This window comes from Aegilops tauschii, chromosome 1, assembly GCF_002575655.3.
Source record: "Aegilops tauschii subsp. strangulata cultivar AL8/78 chromosome 1, Aet v6.0, whole genome shotgun sequence".
NCBI classification, from domain to species: domain Eukaryota; kingdom Viridiplantae; phylum Streptophyta; class Magnoliopsida; order Poales; family Poaceae; genus Aegilops; species Aegilops tauschii.
This window is the reverse complement of record NC_053035.3, coordinates 10,796,817-10,816,624: the sequence shown is the minus strand read 5'-3', so window position 1 is coordinate 10,816,624 and position 19,808 is coordinate 10,796,817. Positions and strand designations below refer to the sequence as shown.

The following is a 19,808-nucleotide window of genomic DNA, read 5'->3' as shown; positions in this document are numbered from 1 at the left end:
TGACAAGGAAGGAATTGTTGACGGCCGTAGTACTTCGGGCGTGGAATATTTTCTTGGTGGAAGCGTAGTAAGCTTGCTATCACGAAAGCAGAAAGTGATGACATCGACTTCAATTGAAGCAGAGTATATAGGTGTGTGGTTAGAAAGGCTACACGGTGATCTCATCGAACGAGATCCGAAACAAGTGGTGCTCAATGTTAACAGCAAGTCTATGACTTTTCTATGCGAGGATCCAGTGCGGCGTGAAAAGAGCAAGCACATTGATACAATGTATCATCATTACATAAAAGACCGCGTGGAAGAAGGTAAGACGGAGGTCAATTACAGTCGCACCGATGATCAGCTGGCGGACATCCTAACCAAGGCTTTGGATCGAGAGAAGTTCTTGGAGATGCGGAGAAGGATCGACGTTGAAGCTATGACGTGACGATGTCGTGTTTAAGGGGGTGATTGTTGGAATTAAACCCGGCGTCCGTGTCCTATACGTATATTGTGTCCGAGTTCTACTCAAGCTTCTAACCGTAGCTAGCTTGTAGTCCTAGGTGGTACTACATATGTACGTGAAAACCCGCTGTAATTGTAACTGTCAGTTGATCGTGAGCTAAGATCAATAAAGCAAATCAGGCACGATATGTGCCTGTGGCAATCAGCCGAGTTTTCCTGTGCGTGAGTAGCTACTACTAGATCGTACGCGTGTTCCGGCCGGCGGCAAGGAAGTAATCAAGTCACGGCTGTTGTGTACATCGGTGTGATCTCCACGGTAGCTGGCTAGCTTGCTAGTTACATGCGTTCAGGAGTCGGATTGATCCGAATCGGTTCTGTGGCTAGTGTTGCCCTGATCGTCGTTCGTCGTTGTTGATCATTACTATCGCTGGAAAGTATTCGATGTCGGCACTAGGCCAACAGCCGCTGCCTCGCCGCTGCATCGCTTCTTCGGGATGTAGTGCCGCAATATGCGGTCCCCGCCGCCGTTCCGAGGCCGTCCGCGCGGTTGCACCGACCCGCGCTTCAAGGCCACGCTGCCCCTTCTGGCCATATCGCTGTGGCCCGCCGCTGTCCCGAGGTCTTTCCGCCGTCGCCCTGACCTGTCAGCCGCGCTGCTTCATCCCTTCGGGCCGTAGCACCGTGGCCCGTGGTCCACTCCGCCGTCACCACGCATCAACCTCACGTGGTATGCGCCACGCCGCCTCCCTTGGCGCGGGAACGCCACCGTCCATGCCGGTCTTCGTCACGCTGTCCGGTTCTTCGCCTACTTCGAGCACCGCCGCCACGCTACTAACCCAGCCGCCGCCGCCGCCCGTCCACCCCCTTCGTCTTCGTCCATGCACCAGCCCATCGCCAACATCGCCGTCATCTACCCCGACCACTTCGTGTACTCCGACCACCATTGGTGACATCGGCCCCGTGCCGATGGATGCCGCAATCGTCGTCGAGTTCTTCTCTGCTGGCCCTCCGACTTCTCCGACATGGCGTACAACTCGTACAGATCCCTCGTCTACGCATGCCCGGTACTGGCAACACCGGTGCGTGCCTTCGTCCACGACGTGTCCCCAGGCCTGGCAAGCCTGGAGCGGCGCTTCGTCAACTTCGACTCCGTCCGTCTAAGCATGCCCGGTGCTGGCAACACCGATGTGTACCTTCATCCACGACGTGCCGGGCTTGGCAAACCCGGCGCGACGCTTCGTTAACACCGTCTACCTCCTGGCGCAGTCCTACTTCGACATCACTGCGCCCATGCTAACTCGGCGCCTCCTTACACCCGCGGCTCCACGGTGTTTTCCTCGACACCGGCTACCCCGACTCGACATCGACCATGGCATTCTTCGCACGGCTACCTTGACCACGGCTACACCACCCTACGCTCTTGACTACCTCGACATCGGCACAAAGGGCTATCATCCGCTTGAGCAACTCGTCGGCTTCCTCTACAGTCAACATGTCCGCGACGCGACACCGTCCGCGACATTCCCGCTACGACTACGGGGGGATGTCAGCCTGTCGGCTGCTATTCTCTCCAGTCTGACTGTCCGCGACGCTCCTGTTGTCTGCAACGCTACCGCTACGACTGCGGGGGGATGTTAGAGATATATCTGGGTTACTTGTATTTGGTAATCTAGGATTTGTAATCCGTCTCCTACCTTATCTTCAGGAGAGGCTTCTTGTCCTCCAGAGTAAATTGCACAAAACCACCACTTTGAAGGCTAGGTTTGCGAAAAACACTATAATACATTTTTTTCGCAGAAAACACCACGTCTACGGTAATCTTTTTATAAATAACACTAATTGGCGGCTTTGGCTCGGTTGACTGCGTTTATAGCAGATGGAGCCCGCCAGTTAGGTTGACGTGACATCGCTAAACACCTGGCATGTAACGGTGACGCTGGGTAACGTTGTGAACATGTGTGGAGCCCTGTGGGGTCCACCTGTCATTGAAAGAAAATAAAAAATGAATGGTTTTTTGTTTTGCTTGCCTTATCTTCACTGCTGAGCCGCTCGTCCTGTCCCGGCTGAGGCGCAGGTCGCCGCCGGTGTCGCTGTACTGAGACGAAGCTAAGTAGCATCCATTCCTCAGGAGGTGCACCTGCCTCGGCGCCGGCGAGCCCCGCATGCCAGATGGTGCCTCACAAAGTGTGTGCGGACGCAGGTCTCGGCGTCGACGTCGAACTAGGCCTCCATGGGTGCCGCCGCCCACCAACGACGAGATTCCGGCCGCCGTTATATGTGCGACCTGCAGCTGGTCTCGTCCGCCCCGAGCTTCGCAGACAGGAGTCGGGGCGCCCGACCGCGTCGGCATCTCCCAGGCCACGCACGCGAGCTCCAGGCAGCGTCGGGAATCGGAATCCCTGCACCCTCGCGAGGGAGGTGTGGCTAGGTGCAACAGGTAAGCTCCAGCTCCTCAAATCTTCAAATCCGCCACCGCCCGTCCTGCCCCCGACCAAGACAGAGCCCGTCATCGCCGTTGCCGCACCGAGGCAGAGGCCGCCGTTCGTCCGTCCTCGGCAAAGCCAGAGGCCTCGCCGACGCCAGTGCTCCCCCGCAGATGCCATCCTTGAGCACGGTCGCCCCATCCCGGCGCCACCGTCCTCGCCGTCCTTGACCTTCGTCGCCTGGCTGAGGTTCGCGGCGACAGCCTTTGTTCGCCGGCGTATGCACTGCACGCAGAGTGTTCGATGTAATGCCAGAGAGAGGCTTGTTAGGCTGACAAGCGGGCCCCACGTCTAGCGAACGATTTCATGTAACGGTGTGAGAAATTGGTGCCACATCAGCCTGACTGGTGGGCCTCATCTGTAATAAACTCACTTAACTGAGGCCGATCCGCCGATCAGTGTTTTTTGCAAAAACATTAATGAAGACATGGTGTTTTTTGCAAAAAAAAATTTTATTATAGTGTTTTTTGCAAACCTAGCCTTCAAAGTGGTGGTCCCTGAGACGAGCAGAGGTCGAAAGGGTCAGCTTCGAGGTCAGCCTAATAGCAGTACCAAGAGGAGGGATAACAGATAGGTAGCGGTTGCTGATGATAAGGAGATCTGGGTGTTGAACGAGTGGACTAGAATTTTGTACCCATAATTAACACCGTAACTTATATACTCCCAGTTCATCCACAGAATTTTGTACCTTCCCAAGAGTACGTCGAATGAAACAACGATAGATTTTCAGGTGTTTTTATACGTGAAATTAGTGCACATATAGAGAAATATATTGCTTTGAATGCTGCTATACATCCAACATTTCATGTCAATAGTTGTATGATGATACATATCAAGGCATCCATATTTTTGCCCGGACAATATAAAGATGCAAAAAAAGTATCGGATACAGGTCGTACACCAGAGTTACTCATCAAAGCTTTATACTCCCTCTATTCAAATATCTAGTGCGCATACCAACACGTGAGCTGGAGGTTGCAGCTTGGACGGAGAATACACCCACCCAGGCCATGTGCTGTTGCAGTTCGGCAGAAGCGACAAGCGAGGAGGCTGCATGTGCACTGCTGTGCAAGGCTATTTGGGTCCAAAGTACGGGATGGCTGCAAATGCGCACTATAAACCGGATTTAAAAAAAAAAACCTATATGCACTACAAATAGGAACGGAGGGAGTACTAACCATTACACAAACCAGTCCTAGGCTTTGCTCAGGATTTTTTTTAGTATGTACAGCCCATCTTCCATTTTTACGTACATTTGCCTTATTTCTTATCTAAGAGATATTTTGTATTTTTTTATTAAGTCTATACTCCAAACCTGCCTCGGCCAAAGCAAACTGACTGATCAAATCAGCCTCTAACCCTCTATCATCTCTGTTCATGTTCGCCCAGGAAGAAGCAGAGGGGACGGAGCGCAGCTGGTGACATTTTTGGCGGCCCAATGCCTTGGTCCTCTACCATGTTGTTCCTTACCTCTTCGATTCTTCAGTGCCCGCAACAGAACCAGAGAAGGGTCATAAAGGAAAGCTATGGTTGGGGTGGGATGAGCCAAATGAACAGTGAGCTGGTATGAGAATGAAAAAAAAGCGTCACCTGGACGCTAGAATTGCCGTGCCTGTGGTCATTGGCGTTACCGCCATGCTCGTGCTTCATGCCTAGTCATCACCGTGTTGCCTGTGTGGTGACCATTGGTGGAGCCGATTTGGCTGCAGCGTGTGGTGTTACTGTGCTGGCGCCGACTGCGGCATTTGAAATGGCAGACGGCTTGGTGCAATGCTAGCGACCAAAGACACGGCTGTAGTGAGAACAGCGAAGTCGACTTGGGTGGGTGGAGAGCAAGGTTGACGTGGTTGTAAGATGTAAACGGAGGCAACGACCTAGGAGGGAGGGGGCGGCGAAAAAGATCTGGGCAGCCCCTCGATTATTAGTACTACAACGATGGCTGGCAAGATGGCGCATGCCACCGCTCGCTAGGGACGGTTGTAACCGATGCTGGAAGAGAAGGGGGAGATTGGGGAGAATTGGAGTGCGAGCTGGGCTGGGTTTGGGGACGGAGTGCCAGGGCCTGCTTGATCTTTTTTAACCATCTGAAGAGTACGCAAGTGTCTGACCGGTAGGTCCATGCCAATATGTGTGGCCCACTGACTGTGAAAGGAGAGACACAACTCAAGTACCAAAAGGCTGATACATGCAGGACCCACCTGTCGGGCATAGCCGATCGGCTGATAGCCTGAGCGTTGGCCTAGCTAGCGACCCATAAATTTGAAGTAGATGCGAGGAAGGAGAAGGGAAATGAGAAGCCGTCATGCAACAGGAGAATAAATTTTGTCAGGTGATGGTCAACGGTGGCCTAACCACATCGAATGTGCGAGTACACAAATGATATGCTATTTAATACTAGATTTGATGATATCACATTTAACGGCGCACAATTTAGGAAATCTCCCAAATTTATATTGCCAAAGATATGGACAAATGTAATACTACAGTACAGTAAATGGATACCACCGTCAACATAGAACAATATTTTGCAAATTAAGCTGGGTGATATGGTCAAATCTTTTAGAAATTTATTGAGTGAGATGGTAGTAAGTGCACTCTAGTTGTGAGTCTTATATAAAGATACAAACATGTATGCTGCTGGACGCCCAAACAGCCTTAGGCATAAGAAATTCAGTTTTGCCAAAGTACATCTGGAATGAAATTTGTGTCTGCCCTTATGGAGGGGAAAGCTATTCTTCTTTGCCTTATGGTGATTGTGCAGCTAGGAAACTCCATTCATATTGGTACAGAATCAATCTCCCCATCCCTATATACGTTTCTATTCTCCTGTTAACCGGACTACATGATATTGTTTTTGAATTTTCTCAGTTTGGACTTACTTTAATGATGTTTGTTCTTGTCTACAGAGCAATGCCAGAAGCGAATTGGTTTTTTAAGCCCTTCATGCACGGAACCAAATTGCAAGAGGGCCTGCCAGAATGTTTGGGGACGCGACGTCATGATATCAGAGTGTTGGGTCGAAAACCCATCCACGGCATATTGTTACTGTGTCGTATGTTTCTAAACTTGCACTAAACCAGATGTCAAGGGATGGACAATGATGTGATCTGTAATAAAATCTTCTTGTGACATGCTTTTGAGAATGCTTATTGATCATCAATTATTTTGGCTGTCGTACATTACTTTGTTGTGCACAATTTTAGATTTGGCGATTTTGTCTTTGCATGGTATCCCAGTTAACCTAATGCTGAAACATGATCTTCTGCCCTTGCCGATGGTAGATCGAGATTGACTGATCGAAGCCCTGTAACTGCGGGGTCAGAGGAGTTCGATTACACTCCATTAGATGCTAGAGATGGATGACGCAGTTGTTGGATGTTGGCTCGACGATGTCCTGGCGTTCCACGGGATCCAGTTGGAAGTGAAACTCGGGATCAAGATTCAAGAAAAGAGCAGCGTTTGTGTGCTCATTAATAGGACGCTAGCTTTTTTTCGAAAAAACTTCTAATCTATTCATCCTAGCATGGAAGTACACAAAGCATAAAAATAACTAAAATTATATCCATATCTGTAGACCACCTAGCGATGACTACAAGCACTAGAGCAAGCCGAAGGCGCGTCACCGTCATCACCACTCCCTCACTGAATCCGGGACAAACTTGTTATATTAGACAGTCAGAAAGTCGTCGTGATAAGGCCCCACAGGACCAGCACACCAGAACCACAACCGCCGCCGATGAAGCGAAGTATAGATCGAAAGAATCGAACCTGTAGTCACACGAATAAAGACGAACAAATACGGGATCCAAGTGGATCCACCGAAGACTAGCACCGACCAAATCCCGCTAGATCCGCTAGAGACACACCTCCACGCACCTTCCGACGACGCTAGACGCATCTCTGGATCATGGGCCAGGCAGGGAGAACCTTATTACATTTTTAGAGAGTCGCCACCACCTCGTCTTCCTGAGTAGGACACAAACTCTAAACGAACTCACGGAAACACCAAAAAACAAAGCAACATCCCTCCCACGGGCAAGTGCCAGGGTCCATCGCGCCTCTATAGGTAGGACATCAGTAGTAGCGCTGGAAAATCACAAGCCCTGCTGCTAATTAGTAGTAGCGCTGGTCACGGGCAGCGCTACAAATAATGCTTTAGGAGTAGCACTAGAAATAAAAAAGCGCTACGATAAGTGGGACCCAACGAGCCCACCGACGCTAGCTGTAGTCACAGCACGATCCAAAATAAAGCGCTACTCCTAAGATTTTAGCAGTAGCACTTGCTACTGCTAATGGCCCCACATAGTAGTAGCGCTGCTCCTGACAAGCGCTACTACTAAGCACCATAGCAGTAGCACTGTCTAGAAAACAACGCTACTACTAGGCGTGGTTGGTGCCAATTTTCACCCCCTGCCCCTCCCCCCTTTGCCCTCGCCCCCTCCTTTCCCCTCTCCTCCCTCTAAGTTAGTTCTCCACCATTGTTGCCCTTCTTCTCTCTTTCTTCTACCACTCTTCTCTCCCCAAATGCCCCCTCCACCATAATTCTCCTTCATAAATGGCCTCTCTTCTCTATCTACCTCATTTATTTGGCTCTCCCTCCTTCAGTACATATAGATCTAGCTAGCTAGCTCATCTCTCTCCTTCTCCATTAGTTAGCTAGAGTCATCTCTACTCCCAACAACTAGATCTAGCTAGCTATTTAGCCATCAACACTTTCGATCGTCCCTATAGGCAGCGAAGGCCTCATCTAACCATGCCCGATCTCTCTCAGGAGATAGGTGAGTAAAAAGTTGTACATTTCAAGAATGGGAACATGTGTGTTTGAGATATGAAGGGATTTGTGCGAGTGACATGCCCCCGGGTTGCTTATGTTTTGCGAAAATGTCGATTTATTTCCGTTTCGGCAAATTTTGAGCAAACTCGATATGTCCTATTTTTAGGCAAGGTCATGCCAAATTTTTATATAACTTTGATGCATGCATGCATTTCGTTTATAACCCTTTTGCTTGTTATACCGTGCAGTCCGTCATGAAGCACTAGTGCAGAATCGGCCTTTAGTCCCGGTTCGTAAGGACCTTTAGTGTCGGTTCTACAACCGGCACTAAAGGGTGGGGACTAAAGCCCCCCCTTTAGTCCCGGTTCGTCACAAACCGGGACCAAAGGCCCACCACGTGGCACGAGCCCGCGCCAGGGGCTGTGGGACCTTTAGTCCCGGTTGGTGACACCAACTGGGACTAAAAGGTAGCCACGCGTCAGCCGCTGGCAGGCGCTGGAATTTTTTTTAAAGGAGGGGTTTAGGGGTTTTGGATGGTTTAGGGGTTTCATATTGTGTTAGTTAGCTACTACATATAGAGAGAAGTGACCTCTCTTTCTCCATGCCTGGTCGACGCTAGCTACTACATATAGAGAGAGAACTCGATACTAGCTAGCAAGCAAATGAAGGAACCATTAATCATCATCATCAACTTCTGCAAGGATTTCATCACCAACTTCTGCAAGACCCGCTGCACTAAGGCTGCGTGATTGGACCTGTTGTCGCCCGAATAACGCCGATTAGCCTGTGTTTTTCCTTTATTTTTTGAAGCATTTAAGAGTTGCCTCTGCATCTTGATCTGGTAGATGCAGAGAAGAAATGAGAGTACAATGCATGCTCGTTGTTCCTTCTTGTGTCTGAAATAAAGAGCATATTCTTTGCTCAAAATCTTCTTTGTTAAACCATTTATGCTTTGCGACCGATAAAACACATAAGCATGGAATGGAATGGAATCTGAATTCAAATGCAAATTATCTACCATGTAGAGGCACGAACGGAGTGCATTCATGTACAAAGCACCAAAATGGAGGGACGTCAAATTTAAATCCAAGTAAAGTAATTTATAATCAAATCCGTTAAAAAATGGTAATGTCAAACACAGTCCAAATACTTTAGATCCAGATCTATTAAAATCCAACGAATCACAAAAGTTTGATTTCCACAGAAAAAAACACTAAAGTTTGACACTAGGAATGTCAACATCGTGTTGAAACTATAGTTTTCATGAAATGAAGGGAGATTTTTGCAGATGGTTTAGCTTGTTAGGAGTTATTATTTATTGCAGTTGACAAGTCTGTATGCGCAAGTGAAATCACCCAAATAGTAAATTTAAACCCACTATGATGATTAGGATCGATTTGAATATTTAATCTCATGTTTAGGGGATCTGCTAAGTGCATGCACTCAACAAAAGGGAAGGTTTTACCCATACTTTAGCAGGTTGTTGTGTATTGACCTTGGTTGGCTGCCTGTAGACGCGATGTTGTGCTGCGACAAGTGTGGCATCTGCACCAGGTCCTTCCCGCCGCAGTGCAGATGCATGGACTGTAAGGATCTCCTCACAAACTTCTGCAAATGCCGCTGCACTAAAGCCGCGTGATTGGACCTATTGTCGGCCGAATAATTCCGATTAGCTTGTGATTTTCTTTTCTTTTTTTGCAGTCATTCCAGTTCACTCTGCAGCTTGATATGCATACATGCAGAGAAGAAATCAGAGTTTGATGTTCCGTTGAATTATAGATGGCCCTAGGGCCCATGTATGAAACAATTCTTGAAAAATCTAAAAGGCCTATGTGGGTGTCATGACATGGTGCTGGAGAAAAGGAGTAGCGCGCGCACACACACACACAATCCACCTCCGACGTCTGCCACACCTCGCTCGTGCGTCGTTTTCTTGAACGAGCTCAACTCAGACCGATGTTATGTATGCGTTTAATTTTTGTCCGTCAGAAACAGATAATTTATTAACAATTTATTACGAGTCATTTATGGATGCACCACGAATCTAAGACATCATATCGTGGGCTATTGCCGACTCAGGGATGGGTGGAACCCATGTCTCAAAACCACAACCACATATATAGGAGGCATCGACACCCTTAGCCTTCACCCAGATGAGATCACATATGCCTGCTCACGCACAATCCATCGTCGTTCCTCCTGTTGCTGCTGCTTCTGGAGATCCCGTCCTATAGACCACGTGCACACATGTACAGGCCTCCGAAACCGCGTCCTTTGCGATCCTGCGTGGGGAGAAGGGTGATTATGTTTTTGGGGAGCGTCTCTGAAACAACTGCTCACTACTGTTCATTTCCGTCCTCTACTTCGACAACATCCTCATCATCTTGGACATCACCATGAGTCATTTCGAATCCGAGAATAAGGCTACCGAGGATATATGTGATGCAATTTTTGAATATATATTCCTACGCATATGACTATTTTGTGTTTTCCTTAATATATTTTTTCCTTTTTCAACTGGATTTTTACAACTTTCGAAAGCCTTTTGCAACAAAAGAGTATATATAGCTACAGTTGTTGTCAAGCTTTCTGAATAGATTTACGTGTGAAACACATGCAGGCCACCCACGGACGACGCCTCATGCATGCATGCTACTGCTAGAGATCCAATCTAGATCACGCCCACATGCTCTCTGCGTGTAAAGCTTGGTGCCCGTGCTGCTAGTTGCTCATATCTCTATTGTCACTTGTGCTCTCGCCTCAGTCGATCGGGTTGGGACTCCACCCTATAAGAAGCCCGGCATTCCACCCCATTAGGCATCAACCTCCCAGCACGAACCAACCCAGTCCCTGCTACATATTCAGTCTTTGCAACCAATCCTCGCCAACCAGACGCAAGCATGAGGCCCCAGGTGCTGCTCGCCGCACTGGCCGTCGTCGTGATCCTCGCAGCAGCTCTGCCCCTCGCCCACGGCCAAGGTGAGCCCGGGATCCTCCTTTCTTTCTTCATCTCCTCGCCAAGTATGCCAGCGAAGCCGCTTACTCACGTTGTTCGCTGCCTGCAGGTGCGACCCCAAGCGCGTCGCTGTGCTGCGACAACTGCGGCACCTGCACCAGGTCCATCCCGCCCAGGTGCACGTGCATGGACGCGTCGCCCAGCGGCTGCAACCCGGCCTGCAAGACCTGCAATAAGTCCAGCGTCGCCGGACGCGACAGCTTCCAGTGCAAGGACCGCATCGCAAACTTCTGCCAGCGCAGCTGCAATAAGGCCGTCTGATTCGACCTGTTGTCGCCCGAATAATGCTGCTTAGCTTGTGCTTTCCCTTTATTTTTTGCAGTATTCAAGAGTTCCCTCTGCATCTTAATCTGGTTGATGCAGAGAAGAAATGAAAGTTCAATGCATGCTCGTTGTTCCTGCTTGTGTCTGAAATAAAGAGCATATTCTTTGCTCAAAATCTTCTTTGTTAATCCTTTCATGCAGTGCAACCAATAAAACACATATGCATGGGAATCGAAGAAAAACAAAGGACGGAAGGGCTGGAACGTAGGCTCCCCCGCGCGGAGCCGCCGCCGCGGCGGCCGGAGCCCGCCGGAGCCGCCAGCCCCTTCCTCCTCCCGTTCCCCTTCTCCTCCCCCCACACCCTCCATGCCCCCGTACCCCCGCGACGCCTCCCTGAGCGAGGCGGCCGGGGGCCCTTCCTCCGCGCCCCTCCCTCCTCCCGCCGCCGTCACCGTGCGCCGCCGGCGCTCGGCCGCGTGATGCTGGCGGCGGTGGGCTTGCCCTTCCCCGCGCGTGGTCCTCCCCTGCTCTGGCGGTGATGGCCGGCGGCGGTGTGCCTCGGCCGGTGGCGGTCCGGCGTCTCGGTGTGGAGGCCGGCAGTGCTCGCCGTGGCGGTGCCGCCTCTTGGCGGCGGGGTGGTCCGGTGGTGCTGGCCGGCCGGTGACGCGTCCCCGGCCTAGATCTGGGCCCGTAGGGTCCCTTCCGGGTCCTTGCGGGTCGGCTCCGGCGCGACCGCGACGCTCTCTATATGGGGAGGCAGGGGAGCGGCTTGGACTGGGACAGCGACTCCGACGGCGTGCTAGCTGCTGCGCGGAGGCGGGAGCTGTCCGGGCCTTTGTGGGCCCGGCTGGGCCTGTGGGGCCACGGGCCCGGTAGGCTCCTGCCATGGCGTCCGGTCGGCTACCGTCGTGGACGGTGGAGGTGGGGCCCTCCTGTATGCCGACGGTGTTGTTGCCCTAGTCCCGGCTCCTCTTCTTTGTTGTGCAGACAATCTTCGCGGTGCTGTGGTGAGACAGCGTGGGAAGCTTTGTGTCCGTGTTGGTGCAGGGTGGTGGTCGGTCTGGTGGCGAGCTCCGGAGTGCCTGAGGTAGAGGCTGGGATCAGGAGAAATCTCTGTTGGCTTGGCCGACACCGACGTGGTGGCGCCTGAGGGTGCCGCCGGACATTCCTGGAGGGCGTCAGGGCTACCCTTTCTCTCTCCTCGCCGTGTACCGGGGGAAACCCTTGGCAGCAGCGCCGTCATTGTCGCGTCCCTTCTTGGAGGTATTGTTGGGTACCGGCACTTCGGAGTCCTGGAGCTTGGTGGGCGCTCTCCGGTGGACGCAGCGGTCACGAGGCTTCGTCGTTTTTGTCGATCCGCCGCTATCGGCTTTTGTTTCTTTTCTTTTTTCTCTTTCCTTTCTTTTGGGCGTGTTTGTGCTGCTTCCACCCCACCCCCTATCGTTGGTTGTATCGAATGGTTGCTTTGTAATACAAAGCGGGGGAACCTTTTTCTTAGAACACATATGCATGTACTGGAATGGAATATGTATTCAAATCCAAATCATCTCCCATGTGGAGGCACGAATGGAATGCATTCATGTACGAAGCACCAAGACGGAGAGATGTCAAATTTAAATCCAAGTAAAATAATTTATAATCAAATCCGTTAAAAAATGGTAATATCAAACCCAGTCCAAATACTTTAGATCCAGATCTATTAAAATCCAACGAATCACAAAAGTTTGATTTCCACACAAAAAAACACTAAAGTTTGACACTAAGAATGTCAACATCGTGTTGAAACTATAGTTTTCATGAAATGAATGGGAGATTTTTGTAGATGACTTAGCTTGTTTAGGAGTTATTATTTTTTGCAGTTGACAAGTCTATATGCACAAGTGAACCCCCCCCCCCCCCCCCCCCCCCCAAACAGTAAATTTGAACCCGCTGTGGATGATTAGGATCGATTTGATTATTTAATCTCATGTTTCGGTGATCTGCCGAGTGCATGCACTCAAGAAAAGGGAAGGTTTTACCCACTTTAGAAGGTTATTGTGTATTGACCTTGGTTGGCTGCCTGAAGACGGCGTGGCCGCCGTGAGCATTGGGCCGTCACAGGCGCCTGAGCAGACAGCGACGCAGCCGTCGCGGGGGGCGGACCTTCAAGGGGCAGAAGAGAGAGGGCGCCGTGGTGGTTCCGGATCTGGTCCCGGCGGCAGCAGGGGACGCCGGAGGAAGGAGATCGGGCGGCGCCGCCGGAGACGCTCACCCCAAGCGGGAGCCCATGAGCGGCAGCCTGCTTTCCCAAGTGAGGATTTTTCGGCGCTGCGTACAGTAGGATTCGTTGGAGGGGAACCGTGCGGAGAGGTATGGAGCGGCTCCTTGATTTCTTGTTGACTTGGTCGCTTCACAACACATACCATCCAGCCCTGTCCTACCCAACGTGCATGTGCATGCCAACCCCTCCACACCGAGGCGAACCACACCAGCGAGCACCCCGCCAACCCACTCCCCATCAGCCCGCACCCCGCCTGGCTCTTCCACGCGCTCACTTCCCAGCCATCCGCCTGGCTTTCCCGCTCGCCCGCAACCCGCCATGCATGCCAACCCGCAACCCGCCATGCATGGCGGCTCCCAATCTACTCCCCGTACGGACCGGCCCAGTTCTTTTCCTGGTCCGCCCTTTCCTTCCACGTACGACGACGCCTGCGGTCGCTCCTAGCCCGACGCCCTCTGACTCCTCGGCGTCCACTAGTCCATCCCCGCCGGTCGTGGTGGACCAGCCCCCTTTCCCGTCCAACACTCACACCATGGTAACTCGTGCTAAACGTGGCCTCTTCCAGCCCATTGACCGTCTAAATCTCTCCGCGACTCACTTCACTCCCTCTCCTATTTCGAAAACATACCGGGGTGCACTCCATGACCCTCACTGGCGCCGTGCTATGACCGAGGAATTTGATGCTTTTGTCATTAACGGTACGTGGTCTCTTGTGCCACATCCTCCTCGTGCTCATATTGTTTCAGGGAAGTGGATCTTCAAACATAAATTCCACTCGGACGGCAGCCTTGCCCGGTACAAGGCCCGATGGGTGGTACAAGGTTATTCTCAACAACAGGGCATTGATTTCCATGAGACATTCAGCCCCGTTGTCAAGCCTGCGACGATCTGCATCGTTCTCAGCCTTGCGGTCTCTCGGTCGTGGCCGATTCACCAGGTCGACGTCAAGAATGCTTTTGTCCATGGCACTCTTGACGAGGAAGTCTACTGCCAGCAGCCTCCCGGCTTTGTTGACGCTGGCTGCCCGGACTACGTGTGTCGCCTGCACAAGTCTCGTTATGGCCTTAAGCAAGCCCCACGCGCTTGGTACCAGCGGTTTGCCCTCTTTGCACATCGGCTTGGCTTTGTCGCTTCCAAGTCGGATGTGTCTCTCTTCATCTACAGGCATGGCACCGATCTCGCTTACCTCCTATTTTATGTGGACGACATTATTCTCACTACATCGACGGATCAGCTCCTGCGACACCTGACACAGCAGCTCCACACAGAGTTCGCCATGACAGACCTCGGTGCTTTGTCATTCTTCCTTGGCCTCTCTCTCACTCGGACATCCTCGGGAAGGTCCTCTCTCAGCGACAGTATGCCTTGGAGTTACTTCACCACGCCGGCATGGTTGACTGTAACACCTCCGCTACTCCCATCGACACCAAGTGCAAGCTCTCGGCTCAGGATGGACCTCTTCTCTCCGATCCCACCATGTATCGGAGCTACGCCAGTGCTTTGCAGTATTTGACACTCACGCGACCGGACATCGCGCACGCAGTTCAACAGGCCTGCTTATACATGCATGCACCCCGAGAGCCTCATATGCACTTGGTTAAGCGCATTCTCCGGTACATAAATGGCACCCTCGACCTCAGCTTACACCTCTCGAGTTCCTCCTCCACAGTGCTTACAGCCTACTCTGACGCTGATTTGGTTGGGTGCCCTGATACTCGACGCTCTACGTCTAGCTACTGCGTCTATCTCGGAGATAACCTTGTCTCTTGGTCGTCTAAAGGACAGACCACCGTATCTCGCTGCAGCGCCGAGGCGGAGTATCGGGCGGTTGCTCATGTTGTTGCTGAGTGTTATTGAATCCGTCAGCTTCTTGGTGAGCTTCATCGCCCTCTGACGTCTGCCACGGTTGTCTTTTGTGACAACGTTAGTACTGTCTACATGGCCTCTAATCCGGTACAGCATCGTCGCACCAAGCACATTGAGATTGACATCCACTTCGTTCGGGAGAAGGTGTCTCTTGGTGAGGTCCGGGTTCTTCATGTGCCATCCTCGCATTAGTACGCTGACATCATGAAAAAAGGATTGCCGTCACAACTCTTCAATGAGTTTCGCTCCAGCTTATGCTTGCTTCCATACGACGCACAAGCTGAGGGTGGATGTTAAAGTATACCTTTTGTTCATATCACATGTAATAGGAAACTAGCACAATATCCCACCGAATATTGTAGTCTGATTCGGCTGAGGATTTGCTTTTGATTTACCTTGATTACCAAGGCATGTACTCCTATATATTGTGAATACAAGTCAGCCCCATGTGTGGCGTACAAAACACAAAACACTTGTTTTCTATAAGAGGTGGTGAACCCACTAAATTCCCGATGGCACTAAAAGCATCTAGAGAGGGACACATCAAGAAATTTCAACCGGTAACCGTATCAAGGACGAATCTATATCAGGTGGTGATGCCCACATAAAAACCGTATCAAAGAAATTGTAATGTATAAGCGAAGACAGCTCTTAGAGGGCACTCGGCTTACACGTCCTGCTGTCACAGAGCGGTCAAGTGCGGCGAGCATGTCCATGTGTCATGGACGTATTGGTCGTCGTGTGCCGTCTAAAAGTGAGTGTTTTACCTGCAGTATGTCGAGAGTGTGCCGTAGGCTGAGTGTTTTATGCATGCCTTGCTGTTTCACTTGGTTTATCCGCTTATATGCCAGGTGGTTGATAAATTACACTCGGCTTAAGAAGAAACAAAAAGGCATTTTTTTCATGTAGTGTATGAGTCAATAATGTGATAACTGCAACACTTCCTGGTGGGCATCTCCTTTCAAATAGGTTTTCAAATGTTTGGTGGCGCGCATTGATATGGATGGTCTTCGTGATGACCTCGGGCTGCTCACAACTAGTGTACTGCTCACAACTAGCATCCCCCTGATGTAATACTAGATGACGACTTGTTTTAAAGGGTAGATGATGACTGTTACCTAATGATTTTCTTTATAGGGTAGCGACACCTTACGATTTCCCCAATGGATATAACAACGGTTCACCCAACAGTCTTCTAGACTAACTTCATTTAAATTGTCATCCGGATTTCCGTCCGAATATGCGGTGGTGATGGTGACGGTGGTGATGAACCAATATATTTTAGTTAGAGTTTGCGTTTTACGCCATCAAGCACGTATAGACTTTGAGAAAACAGAACATTAATTTGTTACTCGTGGGAATAAAAAAATGTCATTCCTCCATAGGAGCAAGGGCTCCATAGGAGTAATTCATGTAACTTGGGGTCCGTAACTCGTTAAGACGGTGATTTTGGATAGTCCATTTTCTAAGAGAAAAGACTTGTGAAGGGCATCTTAGATCTGATAGCATAAAAAATACGTCTTATGTTAGATCTGATAAATATCACGAAAAGACATGTAGACCTTTTCGAACAATCTCATGGTACAGACGATGGAACACACTACAAAAACTCAAGACAGTGCCTGGGGTGGCCCCTTATGTGGCCCAAGAAGCCCGAGAAGTCCACCGGACTACTACGCCATTGATGGAGCACCCGTCGGATCAAAGCTATAGCCATTAGAGGATCTTCAGCCGGACATGGCAAATTCGGCCCCTCAAACGCCCGCGGACGCGCATTCGTGGATACTGACCAGTCACGTCTCGAATAAAAGATTCCACATCCGGATAACTTAAATTAGAAACCTGAAATCCATATTATTACATGCAATGTAAAGCGATCTTTAAGTGGAGCTCGTCTGGCTCGGCCGTGCCCATGTTCGGAGCGCTCCCCAGAGTGTTGGTCCGGTCACCGACAAGGTAGAGTAGGGCATGGAACACGAGCAAGCTCACGGGACTCAAGGCTCCGCCATCTCTCATACCCTACTCTTCCTCATCGGAGCACCGAACCCGTTGGGTGCGGGTGGACGCCAGATCGATGATGGATCCGTCCTGCAATGAGTCGGCGTCATCCACCACGACGTGGTTGCGGCACCCAGACTGGTGCACCATACGGGGCACCAGAGAATGTGACTCCTACTCGCCGACGTCCACCGCCACAAGGGCTGCCGCGGCCTCCCGCGTCTGCTGCCTCGCACGGCGGGCATGCCGCCATGCTTTCATCAGATGACGCGACGGTGCGTCCATGGCCTCGGCGCGTCAACATAGGGGTTGCGCATCCGCCACCACATTCGGACGCTAGACAGACCACACCGCCTCCGGTGAGGCAGCAACGGCTGCCCTAGCACCAGATCCACGCGCCATCTGAGTGGACGTACTGGATTCCCGACGCAAGGAGTCCGAACGCTACAGTGCACATGCCTCCTCCCGGGAGCGGCGTAGTGCAAGCCGGACAGCCATCTCCTCCTCGGGGCTGCGTGGGATGAGCTCGGGATCGACGGATCTGTAGGTGAAGGACTCGAATACGCTGCCCGCCATGCCAAAGACGGTCGGAGACAGCCGAAGGTGAGCTTGGGTGGTGGAGTGGAGTGGAGTGAAGTGGATGGGGATGAATTTATGTTGGGTCGGGTGGGCTAGTTTGGACCACCCGTCGGACCTCCGCATCACCCACCGAACCATCACGCATCTGCTAGAGCTGGCTACAAGACCGTCACTCCGCCGTCGCCGCCCACCACCACGCCGCCAGACACCGTCACCACCAAAGTTGTCGTGATCTTCAGAAAGAGATATCTCATTGAAACCTAAGGACCATATGTTTGATTTAATATTGAGGAGAATTTTTATTTTTATTTTCGAAACTGGGGAAAGAATTATTTAGGCTATCAAAAAGCATCTCATCTGCACACTTCCCCTAAATTATTGGGAAAGACCCAATAACTACTTGTTAGGGAGTTCTTTTGTGGGAGAGGGGGCTCTCTTAGAGATGCTCTAAACCTATGGCCATTAGGCCTTGCACAATACTAGATGCTGAGGAAAATAAATTGAGTTTTTTGAAGCACTAGTGCCTATCTTCTATATCTAAATAGCAAACCCCCACTAACTATTTTTTTCAACATACAAGCAAGGCACATCATCGCACACCATGTATGAGAAAAGGCCCAGGCCGACTACCATAGGCCTCTTAACATGCAACCATGCCACTTCATCATGAAACATGCATGAAAAAGACCCATCTCAAAATATGCAACCATACATGAGAAGTTTCATTCTATTATGATGTAATAGACATTCTACAACCATATAGTAATCAAACATAATAAATTACATGTATTTTCAGTTTCAACTTTTTATATTATTACTTCAAATATTCATGTTTCATACAACGAATCACATTGAAGTTTGTTGCAAAATATACCCGCAACAACGTGTGGGGTATCATAGAAGAGACGCCTAATTACGCGTCTATCCTCTACAAATAAGCTCCGTTCTTAAAGAAAACTGATTTATTTCTTTAAGCATCTCCCCTAAGCATCTAAGACAACCCAGAGTGGGAGTAACATAGGTGGTAACTTCGACATATCTAGGCAAATAAACGATGTAGCGACTATTTAATGAAAAAAGAGAGGCATGTGATTATATAGCTAGTTACTCATAGTATGAGTAACATCATACATATCAAGACAAAAGAATATAACCTAATAAATGAAGTGTCGCATGACACCACACATATAGTACTCCCCACTATAGAGGTAGTAAGATAGACTAATAACATCTGCATGTTACTAGTTAACATATGCATGTTACTAGTCTAAGTTACTTCCCACTATGGCCAGGGGCGTAGCTACGTACAGCTAGCCGGTGTAACTGGCACCGGGTCAAATCTACACTTGCTTAATATAATCCATTGATTTAGTGTGTAGGTCATTGATTTTTTGATGTGTTCTTCTATGTGGATACCGGGTAATTTTCAGTCTGGGTCCGCCCTGGCTATGGCTAGTCCTACATTGTACAAGGCCTAAAGCACCTACGTCTCCCGCGAAGAAATTAATATCACCCACGTGGATGGTTATGCCACCTACAGATAGCTAGGCACACAGCCAACAGCAATCACCCACACAAAGATTAATCGAGCGATAGGATTCAGCGCGCATTGGGGCGTTGATTTGCAGCCATCCAGGAAGCCATGGACGCCGCTACGGTGATCGGGTGTTTCCGAGACATGTATCTTTTTACACTGGGCTTACGAAGAAACACACGGCAATGTATTGTTTTTTGTGCGGCAATTATGTGCATATTGGAGGACGTGTTCCTGGTGGTCATCTCCGTTCAAATAGATTTTGATATGTTTGGTCGCGTGCAATTGGATGGATGGTCTCCGTGATGACCTAAGTACGGCGACCTACTGCTCGCTACCAGCATCTCCCCGATGTAATAGTAGATGACGACTTGTTTTAAAGGGTAGATGACGACTGTTACCTAATGATTTTCTTCGTAGATGATGGGGAGATGGCCAGGTACAGCGAGGGATGGTCCCTTGCCGAAATCGACGCCACCAACGGTGTCTCCTACAAGGACCGCCGCTCTTTTCCCTAGCCCATGTCCTCGGTGACTGCGGCCGCATTGCGCACAGCGCAGGAGGAATCGGAGAGGATCATCCGCGAGCGT

The 19,808-nt window shown here is 50.3% G+C and overlaps 1 protein-coding gene and 1 long non-coding RNA gene across 2 annotated transcripts; both read left to right on the top strand.

The window, feature by feature from the left end:
- The first annotated feature begins 5,591 nt into the window (after window positions 1-5,591).
- On the top strand, window positions 5,592-6,090 carry LOC120966831 (uncharacterized). Its single transcript, XR_005761023.2, has 2 exons — window positions 5,592-5,710; window positions 5,834-6,090. It is a non-coding gene; the product is annotated as an uncharacterized lncRNA (long non-coding RNA).
- Window positions 6,091-10,512: 4,422 nt separating this feature from the next.
- Window positions 10,513-11,291, top strand: LOC109744584 (Bowman-Birk type trypsin inhibitor). The gene is made up of 2 exons (XM_020303746.4): window positions 10,513-10,680; window positions 10,767-11,291. Exons 1-2 carry the CDS (start codon window positions 10,602-10,604, stop codon window positions 10,976-10,978), a joined length of 291 nt encoding a protein of 96 aa, XP_020159335.1. The 5' UTR covers window positions 10,513-10,601; the 3' UTR covers window positions 10,979-11,291.
- The last annotated feature ends 8,517 nt before the right edge of the window (window positions 11,292-19,808 follow it).

Coding starts and splice junctions, on each gene's coding strand:
- LOC109744584 (XM_020303746.4), top strand. CDS start 10,602: ATGAGGCCCCAGGTGCTGCTCGCCGCACTGGCCGTCGTCGTGATCCTC. Junction 10,681..10,766: donor GCCCCTCGCCCACGGCCAAG/GTGAGCCCGGGA, acceptor CGCTGCCTGCAG/GTGCGACCCCAAGCGCGTCG.